This window comes from Lampris incognitus, chromosome 18 (assembly GCF_029633865.1).
Source record: "Lampris incognitus isolate fLamInc1 chromosome 18, fLamInc1.hap2, whole genome shotgun sequence".
Lineage (NCBI taxonomy): Eukaryota > Metazoa > Chordata > Actinopteri > Lampriformes > Lampridae > Lampris > Lampris incognitus.
The window spans coordinates 43,350,361-43,375,469 of NC_079228.1; the positions used below are offsets into that span (position 1 = coordinate 43,350,361).

The 25,109-nt window shown below is 44.8% G+C and overlaps 1 protein-coding gene across 2 annotated transcripts in view; it reads right to left on the reverse strand.

Annotated features, from left to right (window-relative positions):
* rnmt (RNA (guanine-7-) methyltransferase) overlaps positions 1-25,109 on the reverse strand; it is a 42,712-nt gene that overhangs the window by 12,437 nt on the left and 5,166 nt on the right. For both annotated transcript variants that reach the window (XM_056298553.1, XM_056298552.1), the window contains exons 3-7: positions 13,489-13,618; positions 12,779-12,901; positions 12,539-12,654; positions 6,942-7,123; positions 3,634-3,798 (exon numbers count right to left, since the gene is read on the reverse strand). In XM_056298553.1, coding sequence (XP_056154528.1) covers positions 3,634-3,798; positions 6,942-7,123; positions 12,539-12,654; positions 12,779-12,901; positions 13,489-13,618 — 716 coding nt within the window. The remainder of the gene's footprint in view (positions 1-3,633; positions 3,799-6,941; positions 7,124-12,538; positions 12,655-12,778; positions 12,902-13,488; positions 13,619-25,109) is intronic.

The following is a 25,109-nucleotide window of genomic DNA, read 5'->3' on the forward strand; positions in this document are numbered from 1 at the left end:
AAAGCACAGGAGAATAACGGTAGAGACCAGTGGTTCTCAAACATTTCCTGTCATGCCCCCTGTTGGAGGAAGAAACATTTTCATGCCCCCCGCCCCAACAGAATGGTGACGAGATGGGCCGAGTTTAACTTTATTTAAATCACATCAACATCATGAACATTCCTTTCACTAATTTCGGTTGTGTAAATAACAAACTCAAGTTCCACTTCAACTTTATCAAACCTCTTTTTGTGACGTGTGTCACTAGACTGCTCTGTCAGCCTGTGTGCTTTTTCAAAAACACAAAAACAAAAAAATTAAAAACCACTTTACTAGAACAATAAAGTTCAATCTGTGCAAAAAAAGAACAAATGCAGATATTTGGGTAGAACGATGAGCAAGTCAATTTGTGAGCGCTCAAGTCTTATCACTGCATTAGTGCTGCAGTGAGCCTGTTTTGCACTGCACATCTTTTCAAAACGGGGTTGCAGGCTTGATACCACCACTCTCAAGTCATGCTCCATGTTGAGCTTAGATCTGTACTTGGTTTTAAGTGAGGCAACGGCAGAAAAGCCCACAGAGATAGGATGTGGCGAAGGGACGCAGAATGCCCACAGCCCTCTGTACCATGTGTGGATCCTCCCTCTCCACACCAAGCCAGAACTCACTCAGTGTCTGAACTGTAAAGCTCTGCCTCAGGGTGGAGTCAGATGTCCTCTCCATGAACTGGTCCTCTTCAGCAGAGCTGCTGCACTGACTGGATCTGTCCCCCAGTCATACTGAGGACTGCTGTTTGGGAAGTATTTTTGAAAGAATCCTCTCAGGGAAGAGATGTGCTTCATAAGACATGAAATCACAGTGGTGGCCCCAGAATCACTGGTTTCAACAAATTCACTCAGATTCTCAAAGAAATCAGTATTTCCTTGATCAAGTTGCCTGCCCCACATCTCAAGCTTTCGAGTGAATGCACTGATGTTGTCTGCCAGGTGAGGAAGGTGCTTGTCTCTGCCTTGAAGGTGAAGATTTAATTCATTCAGCTTTCCAAATATATCTCCAAGACAGGCCAGCTTCATCAGAAATTGTTCATCACTAAACTTGCTTGCAATTTCATGCATACGCTCCTCCTCCAGAAACACCCGAATTTCCTCTCTGAGCTCAAAGACTCGCGGCAACACTTTACCTCGTGACAGCCATGTAGTCTCACTGTGAAACAACACAGCTGAATGTTCAGTTCCCATCTCCTCACAATGTTCAGAGAACAGCCGCAATCTCAGGGGTCTTGTTTTGGTGAAACAGACCACGCTAACAACATCCGTCAAAACCTGGTTTAGGTCAAGGCTAATCTGTCTTGATGCTTGCGCTCCTCTGTGTATGACAGTCTGTCCACTGTGCATTTGGCGAGACCCTCTTGATTAGTGCCTGCAATCCCTCCTGCCCATGCTCCTGCCTCAAACATCCATGCCCCTCCCCTCCTCCCTCTCAGCCCATGACCACTTTTTAGCACTCTTCCAAATTATGCAGTGGGTGGAGTTAGGGGCATACCTGGGGCAGAAGTTACACTAAGTAGGCTTCACATATGAACAAGTGTAGGCATGTAAATTGCTATGACAAATCCCTTCAATGTGTTAATTAACTAAGAGTAAAAGTGTGCTTTTTATCTTTTCCAAATAATTCAATATTTTTACAAAGACATATCCTTCAGTCATTTCCCATTAAAATGCCAGAAAGATTTATATTTTAGTTGTTAGTGAAAGACAAAATAGCACTGACTAAGTGGTGCTCTGTAAAACCAACTGAAAACGTGTGGTTGCTGACTAACCTGGTGTTAAGGTGTCTGACGCTGTGTGTATCACCAGACACCTTAACACCAGGTTACACCCTGAAACCTTCAGTCACGTGTACTGTCTGCTGTTGGACTTTTTATTCTCCAAGCATCCATTAAACCAAATTGTGACGATAACCTGGATAAAGTGACAGGAGATTGTAAATGTGGCTCTTCACTTGTTCTGTCCAGCGTGAAATCTGTAGTGCAGATCCATTCCCCTCCCATGTGTGTGTGTTTCCTGAAGACAAATGATATCTAAATGTTTGAGTACAAAAATCAGAAAGTACTGCTCTCATCCGCCTCGCTCTCCTTCCACTAATACTCAAAGACCCAAAACTTAACGAACGCAAAAGGAGAAGATGACTGATAAAAACAAACATGGGACAGAAAGAAAATAACACCTTGTTATTCATTACAGTTGTTTGTTAGGTTTGTCTTTTAGCGTCCTTCCTTTCTAGCGAACAGGTTCTTGTTTTCTTAAGGCGGTGACGTGCTCTCTTAAATGATATCGCTTTTCCATCAAATAAGTCAGACCCTGAAAGTGTTTGTAGTGCTGTGACAGTTTTGAGAAACGTGGTTGTGCCCAGAAAAACCCCGTCTCTGAGGACGCACAAGCCAGTGCATTCTTGGTGCTGGTTCCGAGCCCAGATAAATGGGGAGGGTTGTGTGTCCAGAAAATAATCAATTACTTTGACAGAGTTGCCAAGTTTCATCCAGAAAAACCACTGACTTCCTCCAAAGTGTACACTTCACTGGCTGGTCGCTGGGTATCTGTTACCACGCCTTCTGATTCACAATCGTACTCTATTTCATCGTCATCCTCCTTCTCCTGGTTCTCGGTGACAGGCAGATCCGCCACACCCCACCTCCTCCCCATCACTCTGCGCCTCCTCTCCAGGCTCGGCTTCAACAGCTGCCGGGGAGGTTACGCACGCAGCAGTGCCACCAACTCCACGCACACTGGGTGCCTCTGATACAGTTTAGACATCATCTACGGCCATTTTTTCTTTTCCCAAATTACTATCATGGGGAATTATGGGGCGGCATGGCTTAGGAGGTAGAGCAGGTCAAACGAGTAATTGGAAGGTCACTGGTACAATCCCCAGCTCCTCCAGAGAGTGTGTTGAAGTGTCCTTGAGCAAAACACTGGACACCTAACTGCTCCTGATGAGCAGGTTGGTGCTTTGCATGGAAGCGTCCGCCATCAGAGTGTGAATATGTGTGTGATGCGAGGCATAAAGGGCTTTGCATGGTCGATAGACTAGAAAAGCGCTGTATAAACACAGTCCATTTAAACTGTGGAGTTTAGGAGACACCAGTTTACATTTTATGGGGTTTCACTTGTTTCCCTGCAGCCATCGGCCTTGTTACTCCTGCGACGCCTTCTCGCTACTTCGCCTTCGCCACTTCAGCTGCCTGGTCGGCGGCTTCTGCATTCTCCACTTCCCCCTCTCTATGCGGGCAAGCAAAGTGATTCTTTTCCACGTCCCACACTCAAAACATATACCATTTTGGCTATGGGTTTAAAATTGCATTATTGCATATTTATAACTCATAAACTCATCAGACTATGGAATCTGGATCAGTCATGGATCGGTAACGTCAGTCCAATATCTGATGAGTGAATTACATCGGTATCGGCACCTGATACCGATAGTGGATCAGATCAGTCCCAACTCTAATCACTAGCATGGCTTATAACTAATAATTTTAACTCCACTACATGAAAAGCAAGGAGTAAAGTTAATCCTCGTCATGAAGCCAAACAAAATATATTTAGAATGATTATAGACGGTAATAACATTAGTTAAGAGTTTGTAGCTTCTTACTCCTCAAAGAGGGGGAAGTAGACCAGGAACTCGGGAACATTGACCACGCCCTCCAAGGTGAAGTGGTACTGACAGCCAAACAACGGATATGAACCTTTCTCCTGAAAGGTCACATTGAACACCTCGTTCCCAAAGGACAGCGAGTCTGATGCCTCCACACGCTTACTGATAAGAGGAGAAAGGAAAGGATGGAGAAGCAGAGGGAGGAGACAAGAGAAAAGAGAGCGAGGATAAGACAAGGAGAGGAAGGGGAAGATGAAAAGAAGAGAAAGCAAGAAATGAGAGAAGGAAAGATAGAGGAGTAGGACAAGAGGAGAGAAGCGAGTAGACATTAATCCTCATATGTACCTGGTGCCTAACATTAAAAATAAACTGGGTACCATCACGTGCCTCCCACATGAGTGGGAGGAGAAAATAAGATCTGCAGTGATGCAGGCACATGCCATCTCATCTCCAGCTAATCCATTTCTAAAGGTTGATGCTGCCTGTGTACTGTTGTAAGTCTATTTCTTTCTTTTTTTTTGGACGTTTTCCCCCTCTTTCTCCCCGACTGTATCCAACCAATTACCCCACTCTTCCGAGCCGTCCCGGTCGCTGCTCCACCCCCTCTGCTGATCCGGGGAGGGCTGCAGACTATCACGTCTCCTCCGATACATGTGGAGTCACCAGCCACTTCTTTTCACCTGACAGTGAGGAGTTTCCCCAGGGAGACGTAGCACGTGGGAGGATCACGCTATTCCCTCCGGTTCCCCCTCCCCCCCGAACAGGCGCCCCGACCGACCAGAGGAGGCGCTAGTGCAGTGACCAGAACACTCATCCACATCCGGCTTCCCACCCGCAGACATGGCCAATTGTGTCTATAGGGGTGCCCGACCAAGCCGGAGGCAACACGGGGAGTTGAAAACAGTGATCCCCGTGTTGGTAGGCAACGGAATAGACCGCGACACTACTCAGATGCCCCCCCATGAGTCTATTTCTAAAACGTATTCCCAAAACTAAATTAGTAGAAAAAGTATTTGATACATGTACCCTAAAAGCAAATGGAATAGTCATGAGAAATGCCGATATACAAATGTAATGACTATTATTATTATTATAATACAAACCCCGATCCCAATGAAGTTGGGACGTTGTGTAAAACGTGAATAAAAACAGAACACAATGATTTGCAAATCCTTTTCGACCTCAATTCAATTGAATACACTACAAAGACAAGATATTTAATGTTCAAACTGATAAACTTTATTGTTTTTTTGCAAATATTCACTCATTGTGAATGTGATGCCTGCAACACGTTCCAAAGAAGCTGGGACAGGGGCATGTTCACCACTGTTCACCACATCACCTTTCCTTTTAACAACACTTAATAAGCGTCTGGGAACTGAGGACACTAATTGTTGAAGCTTTGTAGGAGGAATTCTTTCCCATTCTTGCTTGATGTACGACTTCAGTTGCTCAGCAGTCCGGGGTCTCCGTTGTCGTATTGTGCGCTTCATAATACGCCACACATGTTCAATGGGAGACAGGTCTGGACTGCAGGCAGGCCAGTCTACTACCCGCACTCTTTTACTACGAAGCCCCGCTAGTGGGACACGTGCAGAATGTGGCTTGGCATTGTCTTGCTGAAATAAGCTGGGACGTCCCTGAAAAAGACGTCACTTGGATGGCAGCACATGTCGCTCCAAAACCTGTATGTACCTTTCAGCATTAATGGTGCCTTCACAGATTTGCAAGCTACCCATGATGCCATGGGCCCTAACACACCCCCACACCATCACAGATGCTGGCTTTTGGACTCTGCGCTGATAACAGTCTGGATGGTCCTTTTCCTCTTTAGCCCGGAGGACACAACATCCATGATTTCCAAAACAATGTGAGATGTGGACTCGTCAGACCACAGCACACTTGTCCACTTTGCGTCAGTCCATCTCAGATGAGGTCGGGCCAGAGAAGCCGGCGGTGTTTCTGGGTGGTGTTGATATCTGGCTTTGGCTTTGCATGGTAGTTTTAACTTGCACTTGTAGATGTAGCGACCAACTGTGTTAACTGACGATGGTTTTCCCAAGTGCTCCTGAGCCCACGTGGTCATATCCTTTACAGAATGATGTTGGTTTTTAATGCAGTGCCACCTGAGGGGTCGAAGGTCACAGGCATTCAGTGTTGGTTTTCGGCCTTGCCGCTTACGTGCAGAGATTTCTCCGGATTCTCTGAATCTTGTGATGATATTATGGACTGGAGATGATGAAACCCCTAAATTCCTTGCAATTGTACGTTGAGAAACATTGTTCTTAAACTGTTGGGACTATTTGCTCACACAGCTGTTCACAAAGTGGTGAACCTCACCCCATCCTTGCTTGTGAACGACTGAGCCCTTCGGGGATGCTCCTTTTATACCCAATCATGACACTCCCCTGTTTCCAGGTAACCTGTTCACCTGTGGAATGTTCCAGACAGGTGTTTTTAGAGCATTCCTCAACTTTACCAGTCTGTTGTTGCCCCTGTCCCAGCTTCTTTGGAACGTGTTGCAGGCATCACATTCAAGATGAGTGAATATTTCAGTTTGAACATTAAATATCTTTTCTTTGTAGTGTATTCAGTTGAATATAGGTGGAAAAGGATTTGCAAATCACTGTGTTCTGTTTTTATTCACGTTTTACACAACGTCCCAACTTCATTGGAATTGGGGTTTGTACATCTCACACACATTACAATGTACACGCACGCACGCACACACACACACACACACACACACACGCTCCTATATACATGCACACACACACAATATACATGCGTGCACACGCGCGCACACACTCATATACACGCACACACACTACAATATACACACGCACACGCATTCCTATATACATGCAGACACACACACACTAACACACTCCTATATACATGCAGACACACACACACACACACTCCTATATACATGCAGACACACATACACACACACACACACACTCCTATATACATGCACACACACACAATATACATGCGTGCGCACGCGCGCACACACACTCATATACACGCACACACACTACAATATACACACGCACACGCATTCCTATATACATGCAGACACACACACACTAACACACACTCCTATATACATGCAGACACACACACACACACACACACACACTCCTATATACATGCAGACACACATACACACACACACACACTCCTATATACATGCATGCACACACACACACACACACACACTCATATACATGCACGCACATACACACATGCACACATGCCTATATACACACATACATACACACCCACACAGGAGGACTTACACCAGTTCGTAGGCGTCGGGGGTGGTTCCTATGAAGAAACCTCCAGGCCGCAGCCTCTCACAGGCGTTCCTCAGCATCGTCTCTGCTTGTTTCTGGCTCTCAAACGAGTAGTGGTAGACAAACTGGCAGCTGCACACGTCAAACAGCTGCTCTGGATCCTCCAGCTTGGCTGACAGAAGTTCCTGGTCAGGGGTTAGAGGAGTTGGGGGACAGGGTCTACAGTTAAACCTTCATATCATTTAGGTCTAACACAGTCTCGTCGCAGTGAGTTGGTATTAAATCTTCACATACATGCCACAAATGTGTTTGCTGTTACTACATCGAAGGGCCCACTGCTCCTTTTGGGGGTGAGCTTAAGTAAGTGACCACACGTCTACACATGCTGATGTGTTCAGGTGTATGTGGGTCCACCCATTCTCCTGAGTACTGAACAAGACAGGCGACATGGCACGTTCTGTTTTCAAACCACATCTGATGGAGACGGCAGCACAGCTGATGCACTTCAGACTGGAATTCATTATCACTCGATATTGAAAATGATGTTATAGCCCATGTTGGGATTTTTATGTTTTCCTCAGAAGTGGCAGGTCAAAATTCTGATCTGGCAGGCTGAAATGTTCCTCTATCTGCCACAACGGTTGGTGGAGAAAAAAGCTGAATTCACACCCTGGGTGAAACATCTGACAACATTCAGTTTAACATGAAATAACACTTTGTCCTGCACCAAGGCTGCAGCCAGGAAACTGGAAGCACAAACCATCTGGAAGCTGTTTCTCAGCATCTTCTGGAGTCAGCTTATCAGAGAGACTGAACTACACCCAGCAGGACAAGCGCTGATCTTCAACATAGGACACTGCAGTCGGTTGGTAAGTGATTTAAAACTTGCTTTGAGTTTTGATTCGGACTCGAGTCATCAGGCTTTGCTGGGCTGAGCACTTGCTAGTTTCCCTCTCTGAGCTTCAAGAGCTGGGTCAGCAGATGCAGGTACCGCCCTCTATTGCTTCCTTTGTTATGAAAATCAGACAGGGGCGGGTTCAGCTGTGGTACTTCCTGGTATTTAAACACAGAGCTGCGCTGTAGCATCAGCCAAACTGTCAATCCTTGTGTGTCAGCCCTCACTGGGTAAAGACCTCATTGACCTGCGAGTCCACCGAGCAAGGACACTGACTGGTAATTCCCTTTTCTACAATTTTTTCGTGACCTGCCTCACCCCAAAAAAAAATAGCATCCATCTCAGACAATGCAACCCTGAGAACCTCTGTTGACTCAGGAAAGCCTCCTCTACTCACTCCTCCTTCAGTTTTGGCTTACGGAATTGCCAATCGGCTGTAAATAAAACAGAATTTACCCAAGCACTTGCTAATCTGACTGACTTCCTGTCTCTTCTGTCCTCCTTTGACCGCAGACATGTCTCCCCCGCTCCCACACACAAAGCGGGACATACTCTTGATCTCATCTTGACTCGGAACTGCTCCACAGCAGATCTGACTGTCACCCCTCTACATCCGTCAGACCACTTCTTTATTCAATTCACCACCTCCTAACTGCAACATCCTCACGTTCCTCCACAAAGGGTCTCCTTCTGCCGAAACTTCCAGTCCCTTACACCGACCCAGCTCTCCAATGAGGTCTTAGCTTCCATGCCTCCTCATAATGAATTCTCTTCACTACCTGTCAACGAGGCTACAGACACTGTTCCTCACTAGCCTCCTGTCCTAACACTAGAACCAGAAGGATTTCACTCCTAAACCACCATGGGCAGTCAAACTGATGGCCGGTGTTAAAACTCTATATTCTGTCAAGAGAAATAGACAACTGAGATATTAATGCATTACATATCGTCACCTTCTTAAAATAATGGCCTAAGTCATATTTTCAAGTTTTTCAAAAAACAGAATAAACTGACAAATTTTGTTTCAGTTTCAGTTTATTCTATGTCTAGATGGCACCGCTCCACCTTTCGCACCAGCTCGGGCTCCTTCCCCGCCAGAATAAACTGACAAATTTTGTTGCAGTTTCAGTTTATTCTGTTTTTTGAAAAACTTGAAAATATGACTTAGGCCATTATTTTAAGAAGGTGACGATATGTTAGTATGTCTGCTAAGAAACTTACTGACACCAAAATTAACATTTTAACAATTTTAATTTTAATGCTATTTTAAATTAACGAAGACAGCAATTTTGGGAACAACACCAGCAAAGCGCACGACAGGCTGACCAAAAAGGCAGTATGATGACGACATCAGAGAACGGCTTCGTCTGAAAATACCAGAGGCAACAAGAGCAGCTCCGGACAGACAGAACTGGAGGAGACTTGTTTGGCAAGCATGTCATCCTGATGGTGCTGGCAACCCTCGCTAACAAGGAGGCCTTGAAGAAGAAGTCAAGTCAATTTTATTTGTGTAGCCCAATATCACAAATTACAAATGTGCCTCAGTGGGCTTTACAGCAACACAACATCCTATCCTTACACCCTCTCACTGGATAAGGAACAACTCCCTAAAAAAACTTTAACAGGGAGAAAAAATAGGAAGAAACCTCACAAGAATACTATTTTACAAACAATTTACAATGGCCGCTGTCCAACGCCTGTAAATACTGCAATGCCTCAGTGGTAGTCATGGTGTGTCTGTAACCACACATGTTGGACATGATCAAACATCAAGTTTAGACTATTTCTCTGCACTGGAGAATGCTTGTGTTTGTAGGACAGAGCGACGAAGTTCATGAAGGAAATGATGCGACCAACACACGTCATAAATACTGACAAGACGCACACCATCACGTGTGGTCATTTTGACGGCTCGTGGTCGTTTTAAGTAGATGTTATCATAACTTTTTTGTTCAACTGATCTCAAACTAATTTTAATGCAAATATATGCAATTTCGGGAGCATTCAGGGAACGGCAGGTCTGTATCTTTTTTTTCCCCTCAAAGTTATTAAACTTTGAAAATCCAAAACGGTCAAAATTACCGTCTTGGTTGTTTAAATCAAAGTTTCAGAAAAAAATATTGTCTTATATTAGGGCCAATACGATATCTTTCTTCTCAGGGCATAGACAACCCTCAGCACAGTGTTTTCCGGTCATGTGGTTTATGTGCTCAGTGGGCTTTCAGACACAAGACGTCAACGGCACCACTGCATTCTGAAACCCAATATTTCCAATGGCTTGATCTGCACCACCACAGCTTCTCACTGTGCTGTACCAAGCGTGGGCACAGCATGCCCCAAGTTTGTGCTGCGCCTTAAGTCGCAGCATGCTGCGGCGAATATCCGCGCAGCCAATAGAAACGAGGCAGACAGCCAGGCACGGAAAGCAAAATGGAGGAAAAGATATTATAAAATTAAGCAAAACATATAATAATATGAATAACATAAAATAAAACTGAACGATAAAAAGAAAATAAAGGTCATTATGAACTTGTCCTTCTAGAAGTTTTGAAAATGCCACCTATTTTGCTCTGTCCTCCACAACTTCCCCAAACACCGAGTCAGATCTGCACTAAACCCCGCTGCGAGCGCAGCTTATGTTGCACTGTGTCTGAAAAGGCCATTTGTAAACCCTGCACTGGTCTCATACATGGCCTCATACATGGTCTCACACATGGCTTCATACATGGCCTCATAAATGGCCTCATACATGGTCTCATACATGGTCTCACACATGGCCTCACACATGGTCTCATACATGGCCCTCATACATGGCCTCACACATGGCCCTCACACATGGCCCTCACACATGGCCCTCACACATGGCCTCATACATGGCCTCATACATGGACTCACACATGGCTTCATACATGGTCTCACACATGGCTTCATACATGGCCTCATAAATGGCCTCATACATGGTCTCATACATGGTCTCACACATGGCTTCATACATGGCCTCATAAATGGTCTCATACATGGTCTCACACATGGCCTCACACATGGTCTCATACATGGCCCTCATACATGGCCTCACACATGGCCCTCACACATGGCCCTCACACATGGACTCACACATGGCCTCATACATGGCCTCATACATGGACTCACACATGGCCCTCATACATGGTCTCATACATGGTCTCACACATGGCTTCATACATGGCCTCATAAATGGCCTCATACATGGTCTCATACATGGTCTCACACATGGCTTCATACATGGCCTCATAAATGGCCTCATACATGGTCTCATACATGGTCTCACACATGGCCTCACACATGGTCTCACACATGGCCCTCACACATGGCCCTCACACATGGACTCACACATGGCCTCATACATGGACTCACACATGGCCCTCATACATGGACTCACACATGGCCTCATACATGGCCCTCATACATGGCCTCATACATAGCCTCTGGAATCCAACTGACCGAAATCCGTCATAGCGACGGAGCACTTTAATCCATGCACATTGCAATTATGCGAGCGCAATAAATAACCTACATCCTTTCATCATCACCTACGTGGGTTGTGTCTCCCCATACTTGACATTGACTGGTTTGTAGACGTACATGTGTCTGATGTCGGCATGTGTCAATTCGGCGGGTAGCCTTCTATCACCATTTGAATTAATGGAGAAAAAATGAATGAACAGAATCATTTTGTTGCCACTATAATAACATTACTACTACTACTATAATAACATTTTTTTTTTTAAATTTTATCCCCCCCCCCCCTTTTCTCCCCAATTGTATGCGGCCAATTACTCCACTCTTCCGAGCTGTCCCGGTCACTGCTCCACACGCTCTGCCGATCCAGGGAGGGCTACAGAGACTACCACATGCCTCCTCTGATACATGTGGAGTCACCAGCCGCTTCTTTTCACTTGACAGTGAGGAGTTGCACCAGGGAGATGTAACACATGGGAGGATCACGCTATTCCCCCCAGTCCCCCCCCCCCCGAACAGGCGCCCCGACTGACCAGAGGCGGTGCTAGTGCAGCGACCAGGACACATACCCACATCTGGCTTCCCACCCGTAGACAAGGCCAATTGTGTCTGCAGGGACACCCGACCAAGCCGGAGGCGTCACGGGGATTCGATCTGGCGATCCCCATGTTGGTAGGCAATGGAATAGACCACCACGCTACCCGGACGCCCCAATAACATTATTTTTACTATATAATCTTATTACTATTATAACATTACTTCCAGCAGTACTAACTTCAAGCCCAATATGAGTTTTCAGTTGACTTTATATAACATCGTTGCACCATATTGCAATTCAAAACTTGTTCTCCTCCTGTCTCCATGTGCTACCGTGGCTAATTTTTCCGGCTGTGACGATAGCTTGCCTGTAATTGGTCTGAACCATCCAAAAAATTTTTCCACACTAGAAGCAAACCGAACCATGGTTCAGCTTGATCCACACCGAGACCACTTCTATTCGTCGGACCAAGGTTCTGGTGTTTGGTCTGGACCGTGGTCCTGGGGAGGTTTCACACCTGAAATTCTGGTCCAGAGCAAACTGAAAAGTCTGAAAGTCTGGACCAAACGAGGTAGGTGTAAAAGGGCCCTTAGTTTATATAGGTTTAACAGATTATTTAGTGGGTCGACTAGTCCAATATAGTTTTAAGAGTTAATTTAGCAGGTGTACCTTGGTGCAGTCGGCCGTGATGAACTGGGCGGTGAAGATTCTGTCACTTGGGCGACTCCTCCTCCTCATCTCACTGTAGCGACTTTGACATTGTTCCACTGACACTGCAGCGATATCTGCGGATGGCAGAAACAAAATAATCATTTATTACAGCGGCAGCAATATCTGAGGCCAACCACTGTATGCAAGACAAAATGTGTTTTGTCTGTAACAATAACAAAATAATGACAGGAGTTTTACCTGCACAGACCAGATGTCTGATGCCTCCTTTCCTCCACTTGAGGAGATCCCCTCCCTTCCCACAGCCCAGGTCCAACACAGCCACCTCCCTCTGCGTCTCTCTCACCTTCTCCAGGATTACCCCTAAAATGCAACACATCATCAACCTGTCAGCTGGTCAGATAACATTCCTACAGCCTGTCCACATCCTCTGGGTACAGCCATTATGTGAACAACACTGTGATGAAGATTTAATGAACAGCTTGATTATCAAACTTAACAAACAGCTCTATGAGCACAAGTTAAATGAACAGCCCTATAAAAGCTTTTCTAACGGACATGCCTCTCTAATCATTACATTTACTCATGAAGCAGACACTTCTGTCCAACACAACATACCACAAAGTCAGCAACAAATCAGAGCGATACAGCTCGCACCAGAGAGCACTTCATAGTCATATCATTACCAAGACTGCACGACAACTGCATTTAGTACAAGTGTGTCGTAGCTCATCAGAAGGCAGGGAATACAAGAACCAAGGTAGAAAGTAGATTTACATTTCCACAGATATTATCACCCCAAGTGCAACAGATGTCAGAAACAGGTACATGAAAAACACAGTAACACACACAGGTAATAAAGCTTTCTAAGTCAGTAAGGGTACAGTAGTAAGAGCCAAGACCCAACAGCAGCGTCATCCCAACGTTCTCTACTATTTGAGCTGTCTCACCTATCAGGACGCTCTTCAGCCAGTTGTTAAAGTTCCTCATGTAGAAGATTCGGCTCTGACTCCGAGCGGCCAAACCAGTCTCCTGAAGACTGTTATAATGACTGGCTACAGTCACACTGTGTTCTGTACCCTGCATACACATAACATGAGAGAGCGAGAGAGAGCGAGAGAGAGTGACAGCGAGAGAGAAAGACGGAGAGTGAGAGAGCAAGAGTGAGAGCGAGAGAGTGACAAAGAGAGAGAGAAAGAGAGAGAGAGAGCAAGAGAAAGAAAAATGTATTACATACAGTTTAATGTACCAAAAGCTTTGGCAACACAGATGAACAATTTGTCATGCCAATAAAGTGAACTGAATTGAATTGAAATGAGAGAGAGAGAGAGAGAGAGAGAGAGAGAGAGAGCAAGAGAGCGTGAAAGAGAGAGCAAGCGAGAGAGTGAGAGACAGCGAGAGAAAAAAATGTATTACATACATTTTAATGTATCAAAAGCTTTGGCAACACAGATGAACAATTTGTCATACCAATAAAGCGAACTGAATTGAATTGAGAGGGAGAGAGAAAGAGAGAGTTATAATGACTGGCTAGTCACATGGTGTATTTCCTCAGTCATATTGGGCACCCTGCACTTGGCAAATGAAGGGCCACTGAGTGGCTCAGGAGGTACTGCAGGTTGTTGGTTCGAGCCTCGGCTCCTCCTTGCAAAGATGTCAATATGTCCCCAAGGAAGACCCTTAATCCACACCTGCTCCTGATGAGCTGGTTGTTACCTTGCACGGCTGATCCCGTCATAGGTATGAGTGTGTGGGTACAGTGCTTTGAAAAAAAAAAGTACTATGTAAATGCAGCCCATTTACCTATCCAAAAACTTGTCAAACCTCAGTTGTTTTTTTCTACTTATTGTGACTCCGTCACATTACAGAAGATACACTGTGAATGCCATTTCACACTGTCTTTAACCTGAAAACCTTTTAGTTGTATTATTTGTGTAATGGCTGGCTGTGCTATTTTCAAACATGAGTTGGCCCATATGTAACCAAGTGAATGTGATTCATAACTTAATATTAACAGAGCTCACTTCAGCAGGTACCCTCTGAAAAGATGGTCAGTTGGTTTTCCACAAGTTTGTTGTTCATTTGGACAGCAACGTAGTCACATTCCAATAGGCGAAGCGGTTTGGATACTGGATGGACGGATGTAATCAGATTACTTTAGCTGAACTGGTTTGGATACTGGATGGATGGATGTAATCAGATTACTTTAGCTGAACTGATTAACTGGTTGAGGCTAAATGCTGTGCGTCCAAATGGAAATGTGACCATTAGCAACTTTTGTATTCCAGCAGATGTTGGTCAAATCTGATTCCCCTGACCAATCTGGTGCTCTCTAATGGCCACTCAACTTTGACAAGCATGACTGTCTGTTGCAGAAGCAGCGTCTTTTTCTTCAGTTTTGCAAAGACATTTAAAGACTTTCAGCTTATAAAAAACTCGACAAAATCATTCAAGCTTCCAAAAAAAAGGAGACTAATAAAAAAAAAAATCAGAACTTGTGCTCCCTCCTTTGCTACTCTAACAAGTCCCCCCCCCCCGCGATGGCATTTCATGTTGGTATGACCAATGCATTGTGTTGACTGAAATGCGATGGAAACGGACATTTAGAGAAATATAAATGTGCTTAACACTTCGTTATCACAGTCAACGCAGCACACAGTGAAATGCAATCAAGCTGAGTAGAGTGCATCAACATGTTCCCACTCACTGTTCTGGTCCAGAGCTGCAGGGACATGAAAACAATACATGATATTACATTACATTACAGTCATTTAGCCAACGCTTTTATCCAAAGCGACTTACAATAAGTGCATTTAATGTAGGAAATCAGGAGAACTACTAGTCATCACAGGTCATAAGTGCATCTTCTCTCTAAACAAGGATCTAAGAGCAACATCAGTGCTAAAGTAAAAGCACAAGAAAGAGATTTTTTTCTTAAATGAGTGAATACAATAAGTGCTAAGAACAAGTAACAGGGTAGTAGTTCTTGAAGTGGTGAGTTTTCAACCTGTGCCAAAAGATGGGCAGCTACTCCACTGTTCCGACATCAGTGGGGAGTTCATTCTACCACTGTGGGGCCAGGACAGAAAACAGCTGTGACCTGATCGATCAGCAGCAGGGGCCTCTGAGCAACGGGGCAACCAGGTGTCCCGAGGCAGCAGAGCGAAGTGGTTGGGCAGGGGCGAAGGGCTTGACCATGGCCTGGAGATAGGAAGGAGCTGTTGCTTTCACTGCCCTGTAGAGTAGCACCAGAGTCTTAAACTGGATGCGAGCAGCTACTGGGAGCCAGTGTAGGGACATGAGAAGGGGAGTTGTGTGGGAGAACTTAGGGCGGTTGAACACCAGACGAGCTGCAGCTTTCTGAACAAGCTCCAGAGGTCTGATGGCTGACGCTGGGGTGCCAGCATGGAGGGAGTTGCCGTAGTCCAGCCAGGAGATGACCAGAGCCTGGATGAGCACCTGTGCTGTCTCGTCGGTGAGGAATGGGCAAATCCTCCTGATGTTATAGAGGAGAAATCTGCAGAAGCAAGCAACCGATGCAATGTTTGCAGCAAACAACAGTTGGTCGTCCAGGATCACACACAGATTCCTCGCAGGCTGAGTTGGCGTCACCACGGTGTTGTCAATGGTGATGGCCAGGTCACGGTGCGGGCAACCTTTCCTTGTGAGGAACATCAGCTCTGTCTTGTCCAGATTGAGCTTCAGGTGGTGTGTCGCCATCCACGCCGAGATGTCAGTCAAGCATGCAGCAATGCGTGTCTCTACTTGTGTGTCAAGAGGGAGGAAAGGACAAGATCAGCTGGGTGTCATCAGCATAACAATGGTAAGAGAAGTCATGCGAGTGAATAACAGAACCCAGGGATGTTGTGTACAAGGAGAAAAGGAGAGGACCCAGAACCGAACCTTGTAGAACACCTGTAGTCAGTCTGCGAGGCTCTGACACAGATCCTCTCCATGTCACCTGGTAGGAGTGACCCATCAGGTAGGATGCAAACATTGAGAGTGCAGAGCCTGTGACACCCAGCCCCTCGACAGTAGAGGAGGATCTGGTGGTTCACTGTGTCGAACGCAGCTGACAGGTCCAGGAGTATCAGGACAGAAGAGAGAGAGTTTGCTCTCACAGAGTGCAGCGATTCTGTCACCGCAAGGTGAGCTGTCTCTGCCGAGTGACCCACCTTGAACCCAGACAGGTTGGGGTCCAGGAGGTTGTTCTGGTGGAGGTACAAAGAAAGTTGGTTAAAGACAGCAAGTTTGAGAGTTTTGGATAGAAAGGGTAGAAGGGAAACCGGTCTGTAGTAGAGGGGTTAAGTGATGGCTTCTTGAGAAGGTGCGTGACTCTAGCAGTCTTGAAGGCAGATGGAAAGCATCCTGCCTGGAGGGAAGTGTTAATGAGGTGGGTTAGAAAGGGAAGAAGTTCAGGTGCTATAGACTGAAGAAGAGGGGACGGGACTGGATCAAGGGAGCATGTGGTGGGGCGACTAGATGTGATGAGGTTGAGGACCTAGTCAGGGGAGAGGGGAGCGAGGTGGGATGTGGAGAGGTGAGGGAGGGTGCAGCGGGTGGGCTAGTGCAAGGAGCGCTAACCAGGTGGTGAGAAAAGGAGGATCTGATGTCGTTTATCTTCTTTTCAAAGAAGTTAGCGAAGTCATCAGGGAGAAGGGAGGAAGCAGGAGGAGGAGGTGGGGGTTGAAGAAGTGTAGAGGTTTCAAAGAGTTTATTAGGATTAGAGGCAGAGGATAGGATTTTAGAGCGATAGAAGGCAACTTTAGCAGCAGAAAGGGAGGAGTAGAAAGTGGAAAGAAGAGACTGGAAGTTGAGAAGGTCCTCTGGGTGTTTGCCTTTTCTCTATTTGCGCTCTGCCACTCTTAGGCTCCGTCTGTCAATGTGTGTTGAGTTGGGCAGGCATGTGGAGTTCGGCGTGCAGGCCTGAAGGTGAGGGGACAGAGATTGTCCAGAGAAGAGGACAAGGTAGAGAGAAGAAGATCAGTAGCAGTGTCAGGGGGTAGGACAGAGAAAGATTCAGGTGTAGGGAGGATAGAGGTAACAGAGGAAGAAAGATCAGTGACGGAGAGAGAGCGGAGGTGTCTACGGGTGGAAACCATGTTGGTAGGGGGAGGGGCTGAGGGGAAGAAGAGAGGGAGAGAGAGTAGGATATGAAATAGTGGTCAGAGAGCTGGAGGGGAATAACAGAGAGATTGGAATAGGACAGTGTCTAGTAAAGATAAGGTCCAGCTGGTTGCCGGCCTTGTGGGTAGGAGGAGAGGGTGAGAGGCGAAGGTCAAAGGAGGAGAGGAAAGAGAGAAGAGGATCTAGCTTGTCAGAGTGGATGTTGAAGTCACTGAGAAGGATAAGTGCCGAGTTATCAACAGGCAAGTGCGAGACAAGTGTGTCAAGCTCCTCCAGAAACTCACCAAGGGGGCCTGGTGGGCGGTACACAACCACAATGGTGAGTTTGACTGAATAAGAGACAGTAACAGCATGAAATTCAAAAGAGGGCGGATAAAATTGTGTAATGGAAACAAGAGAGCATTTCCATTTCGGGGAGATTAGCAGGCCAGTACCACCACCTTGCCTCCCAGCTCTGGGAGTGTGAGAAAAAGAGTACAAATCTGACAGAGCTGCGGGTATGTTAGTGTTTTCTGGTGTGATCCAGGTCTCAGTTAGAGCACTGGAGTCAAGCAGGGCTGTGTCATTGCTCCTACCCTGTTCTCCATTTTAATTTCTGCTATCCTCCATCTTATGGGTAAACACCTGCCACAAGGAGTCAGAATCATGTACAGAACTGATGGACAACTCCTGAACATCAACAGATTCAGGGCTAAAAGCAGAACCACCACCATATCCATCATGGAGCTGCAGTATGCCGATGACAATGCCCTTGTGGCCCATTCAGAAGAGGACCCACAGTGCATTCTGGATGCTTTTGCTAAGGCATACAAGCAGCTTGGTCTGGCCCTTAACATAAAAAAGAACCAGATCCTCTACCAGCCACCACCCAACACAAATAACCCTGCTCCACCCCCAACTATCTATGCTGACAAAACCAGACTGGAAAATGTGGACCACTTTACATACCTCGGAAGCCTCCTATCCTCCAAAGCTAATATTGATGAGGAAATAAACCAACGCCTCAGCCGTGCCAGTGGGGTTTTCTCAAGACTGAGAAAAAGGGTCTTTGAAAACCGCGACCTCCAGGCCAGAACGAAAATTCTGGTCTACAGAGCGGTAGTGTTGCCCACCCTACTGTATGGATCAGAATCCTGGACCACATACAGCAGGCACCTGAAGGCACTAGAGGCACATCATCAGAGGTGCCTCCGAAAAATCCTGAAGATCACCTGGGAAGATAGACGCACCAACACCAGCGTCCTGGAGGAGGCTAAAATTCCCGCTATCCCTTCCACCATTGCCCAACACCAGCTCAGATGGACTGGCCATGTCATCCATATGCCTGACTCTCACCTTTCAAAACAAGTCCTATTCTCCCAGCGTCTCACAGGACAACGTGCCCCAGGTAGTAAAAAGAAAAGGTATAAGGATAACATCCAAACGAACATAAAAAAAATGCCACATTGACCCCAAGACCTGGGAGGACACAGCAACCAACAGGGCGACCTGGAGAATACTTGTCCGGGAAGGAGCTGCACTTTATGATAATGATCTCCAACGTGCTGCAGAAAACAAGCGCAGACTCAGAAAGGAGGGAGTTTCTACCAAAAAGGCCCAAACCAATCCCACGATTACCACCGCCCAGCCCTGCCCACACTGCACCAAAATATGCGGCTCCAGGATTGGCCTCTTCGCCCACCTGAAGACTCACAAGGACCAAGGAGGAGGACAGTCATACTCGACCCCGAGTGACCGCCGATGATGATGAGAGCAACAAACTTGAGGGAGAGCAAGGATAGGTAGCCTGAGATAAACTCAGCTTTCGGCACCGCAGACTGGCATTTCCAGAGTCCTCCTGTCACCACTTGCTCAACGTGAGTAGAGAGAGTGGGATAGATGAGATTGGTAGGGTCACAGTGCCTAGGAGTGACCCAACGTCTATGCCAGCCCCGAGAAGAGGAAAGGACAGGGATACGGAGGAGACACATCGTCTATACTAGGTACACAAAATACAGATGACTGACTGGATCTAAAAACAGCAGTCCTTGATTGACGAAGTCTTGGCTTGAAAACGTCACGCTTGCCTTTGTTCACTCTAGCCTTCATTCAGCCTAGACCTGTTTGCCCTCGGCTTGTTTGCCTGACGCTTGGAAGCTGACACTTTCCAAGTAGCAGCAGTGATTTAAAGAACACTGATTGCTAATTGTCTGCCAGGAGTGCAGACCACACCCTGGTCACTTAACACCCAATTGGCCAAAGACGTAAACTGAAACTAGGCCTATTGCCCAGAAACGGGTCACGTATGTAAAACTCTATCAAACCTCACACAAAACTATTAAAACTGCAAACAGCAAGTTACCAAGGAATATATTTACAAACCCCAATTCCAATGAAGTTGGGACGTTGTGTAAAACGTGAATAAAAACAGAATACAATGATTTGCAAATACTTTTTGACCTATATTCAATTGAATACACTACAAAGACAAGATATTTAATGTTCAAACTGATAAACTTTAATGTTTTTTGCAAATATTCACTCATTTTGAATTTGATGCCTGCAACACATTCCAAAGAAGCTGGGACAGGGGCAACAATAGACTGGGAAAGTTGAGGAATGCTCAAAAAACACCTGTTTGGAACATTCCACAGGTGAACATGTTAATTGGAAACAGGTGAGTGTCATGATTGGGTATAAAAGGAGCGTCCCCGAGAGGCTCAGTCGTTCACAAGCTAGGATGGGGTGAGATTCACCACTTTGTGAACAACTGCGTGAGCAAATAGTCCAACAGTTTAAGAATAACGTTTCTCAATGTACAATTGCAAGGAATTTAAGGATTTCATCATCTCCAGTCCATAATAGCATCAAAAGATTCAGAGAATCCGGAGAAATCTCTGCACGTAAGCGGCAAGGCCGAAACTCAACACTGAATGCCCGTGACCTTCGATCCCTCAGGTGGCACTGCATTAAAAACCGACATCATTCTGTAAAGGATATTACCTCGTGGGCTCAGGAACACTTGGGAAAACCATCGTCAGTTAACACAGTTCGTCGCTACATCTACAAGTGCAAGTTAAAATTCTACCATGCAAAGTGAAAGCCATATACCAACAACACCCAGAAACGCCGCCGGCTTCTCTGGGCCCGAGCTCATCTGAGATGGACTGACACAAAGTTGAAACGTGTGCTGTGGTCTGACGCGTCCACATTTCAAATTGTTTTTGGAAATCATGGACTTCGTGTCCTCCGGGCTAAAGAGGAAAAGGACCATCCAGATTGTTATCAGTGCAAAGTTCAAAAGCCAGCATCTGTGATGGTATGGGGGTGTGTTAGGGCCCATGGCATGGGTAGCTTGCAAATCTGTGGAGGCACCATTAATGCTGAAAGGTACATACAGGTTTTGGAGCAACATATGCTGCCATCCAAGCGACGTCTTTTTCAGGGACGTCCCTGCTCATTTCAGCAAGACAATGCCAAGCCACACTCTGCACGTGTTACAACAGCGTGGCTTCGTAGTAAAAGATTGTGGGTACTAGACTGGTCTGCCTGCAGTCCAGACCTGTCTCCCATTGAAAATGTGTGGTGCATTATGAAGCACAAAATACGACAACGGAGACCCCGGACTGTTGAGCAACTGAAGTCGTACATCAAGCAAGAATGGGAAAGAATTCCACCTACAAAGCTTCAACAATTAGTGTCCTCAGTTCCCAGACGCTTATTGAGTGTTGTTAAAAGGAAAGGTGATGTAACACAGTGGTAACATGCCCCTGTCCCAGCTTTTTTTGGAACGGGTTGCAAGCATCAAATTCAAAATGAGTAAATATTTGCAAAAAAGACAATAAAGTTTATCAGTTTGAACATTAAATATCTTGTCTTTGTAGTGCATTGAATTGAATATAGGTTGAAAAGGATTTGCAAATCATTGTATTCTGTTTTTATTTACGTTTTACACAACGTCCCAACTTCATTGGAATTGGGGTTTGTATAAGCTAAAAGGATAACTAAGTCAAAACAGCTACGCAACAAGAAAAATTTAAGGACACACTAAGTGAAAAACAGCTACAGCTAGAATAAGACAGCTACAGTTAGAATAAGATCCCAGTAGTTCCCACTAGGAACCAGCAGCAGAGCTATAGAGAAAAAGGACTAATACTCAAGCAGCTGGAATAGTTTAGTTTAGTTTATTGTTTATTTGACAGGGACAACACACAATTTTACAATTGCACCAGAGTTAGCTGGCACCTAATTTGCATCTGCAGTCCCTGGGCAGACAAACAAACAACTATTAATAAAGAAGTTAAAACATAACAATACATAAAAAAACTATTGGACAGGCAGACAAAGAACAATCAAGACAAAATAAAAAACATGACAATACATCAGAAAACATCTCTAATGTTATAAATACAATCTGATCTATTTAAAACAGTGGATATAAATAGCAATCTGGCCTATATGACAACAACATAATGAATATGGATTTCATCTATTCAGCAACAATAAATATAAATAGTAAACTGACCTGAAAGATCAATAAATAACAATCTGACCTAAACTATGACAATAGCCATAAAAATCAATCTGGCCTATTCAATGGCAGGAAATATAAATTACACACAGTCCACAGTCAGGTTGCACCTGGGCTGGTTCCAGCCAGAACCCTAGGCTGCTCCTGACTAAGAAAAATATAGTAACTACTCTGAATAAAAAGTAAAACAAAAACCCTGAGTGCAATCTAAAGTATGTACAAAATATTAAAGCAAGGACATTTATTTGTGATTACACGTTTGTGCTGATTTTAACCAAAGCTTAAGACACTTTTTAAAGACCGTAACGCTGGCTGACTCGCTGACATTAGGGGGAAGGGAATTCCACTTTCCACCACTTTTACTGGAAATGCTGATTGACCAAAAGTAGTCTTCCTAAACTGTGGTACCCAATCTCCCCTTGAGGATGCTCTGGTCCTGACCCTTACAGTTCTGTCACTGTCAGGAGAGGCCAGGCATGCTCTAGGGGGAGGGGCGAGTCCATGAATAATGTTGAACATCAGGCATACATCTGAATAAAACAAAAAATTATCAAAATTAAGAAAGTTATATTTTTTTCAGGATATGGCAGTGGTGATATTCCCTTCGTTTTTCATCCAATATTTTAAAAAGCTGTTTATATAGAGAATATACTTGCTTGAGGGTGGTCACTCCTGCTTGGGACCAAGTGGTTATGCAGTACGACAAATGAGGGAAAATCATGGCATGTAGAAAAAGATTTGCGGCAGATGAAGATATTTGATGCCTGATGCTCTTAAAATTATTCAAATTGAATTTAACATTCCTGGTTACCTTACTGACATGTTTTTGAGCCAGGGAGGGGGCGGGGAGTTAATAAGACTATCAATAAGACTAATAGTAACTTGTTAAGCAAGAAAGATGACACTTACTCTCTTCTAGATGAACCAGCAATTCAGAATCACTCCAGAAGTTAAAATGCACACTCCCAATCTAATAAAGCTTTTATTTCATCTTGCCATGGTTTGACCCGTCACTACTGAGAAGTTTTTGTGAGTGCCTTCCATTTCATGTTGTTCCAATATAATGAGTGCATTTAATTTCTGTCCACATGAGTACCATGTTCCTCCATCCAACATGAGTCTTACTCAACCATCACAAACTTTTAGAAGTATCGAATAAAACTGTGATATGTAGGATTTTCTTAGAGAATGGTGGAAATGTTCTGAACAATAGTAGGAAACTGACAGCATTTTACCAAACAGAAAAACTTTTAAAGAGCTCCTGAAAACCAACTGTTGAAATCCACCAGGCAGAACATTTCTGACGGCTCCGTTTTGGCCTGTGATTGCAAGACACCTTTACATGTGTTGGAAATGTTCAGCTATATTGTACAGTAGTATATTGTACAGCAGGCATACCCGACACTGTAGAACTGTTCAAGAAACAATGTTGGGCCTTTAATGGTAACATGTCTGAAATAAAAGACTGCTGCTCTCTTTTGTTGAAGTAAAGGCCAAGCTAATATTTAAAGTTTTAGGTTATCGCTGCCCAGGTTGAAAACTGAAATGCAGACAGTCAGTCATTTCATAAAACAGGTTCTTCTCGTAAGTACTAAATTTAGTTTGGCTAAACCTGATAATTTTTCTCTGACTATTGACAATTCTATAGTTCCTCCATCGCTTCAGGTTAAGAGTCTGGGTGTCATCCTGGACAGTAAATTACCTTTTGAAGCTCACATCAACAATGTTACTTGGTCTGCATACTTCCACCCTAAGTTTTTCCTGCATAGAGGATTTTTTGGCGTCCCCTAAAGAGGTTTTAGCCAGCGACAAAGGAAAATCACCAGCACCAAAACGATAAGAATTGAGAATAAAAATAGCAATTCAAATCCTCCCCGAAAGTGTTTAATAGCTTGTTTCAAGTTCAGCCTGTTCAGCCCCTCTTTCTTGCAATTTCCATGGTTTGGGCCAATAGTAATCGAGGTAACAGACAGGTTATCAGTATCTTAAACACTTTGGCTTCATATCTATGGGTCCATTTCGTGTCATGTTGGGGATTTCCCGCGATTGCGAAGAGCAAGCTCAGAGTGACAGCGGCGCGTGAGCTCAGTGACAGCAAAGCTTGTTCAAGCAGGCAGCCGGCACATAGACAGCAGAACTTTTCTGAAGACAGCCTTCGAGTCGGGTCACCGGAGAGGTAAGTTTCCAGTGAAATTCAGCTTATTTTCTATGTACTGATTTGAGTATACGTATGTATAGCTACATATTTTATTCCGGATTGCCGGTCACTGACTTGTAGTAGAGTTATGACAGACCGAAATCACTCCCACCAGACGCTCGTCGTCTCAACAGGCGCACATTAATTAAATTCAGTTTGTTTTCAAATTATAAATATCATGAGTAACATTAGGCTATAAAATATGTATAAATGTATAACCAACACGTTCTTAATAATAAGAATTTGCATATTATTGTATTGTCGGTATTGTTGTTGCGGAGAAAAGAGAAGGGGTTGTTGAAAAACGGTTGCGAAGAGGGAGAAGCAAACGTTTCATGGCAAACTGTTGTAAAAGACTGAATAGTTTGTATTTGGGCAGCCTGCTGTATCTACGTTAGTCTTAGAGTTGAATGTTTTATATTTGTTACAGTAATACACTGTAAATGTTAGCTAGTTAGTTTCTTTTTGAGTTAACAGCTGTTCACGTTAGCTACAGTCAGCTACGTTGTATCGATACCTGCTGCAAACTAACGTTACATTAGCTAGCTATCGAAAGACCGTGACGGGCGGCCAAGAAGACTCTTTGATCGTACTGTACTTGCGTTTGCCCACCCCCCTTTATTTTATTTATTTATAGCCAAGTGATAATGTTGCTGTATTATTTTCTCCACCATCCCCTGTCATCCATTCAACTGTGCTGATTAGCCCTGGTCAACTCAGCCAGCTAGCTAGCTAGT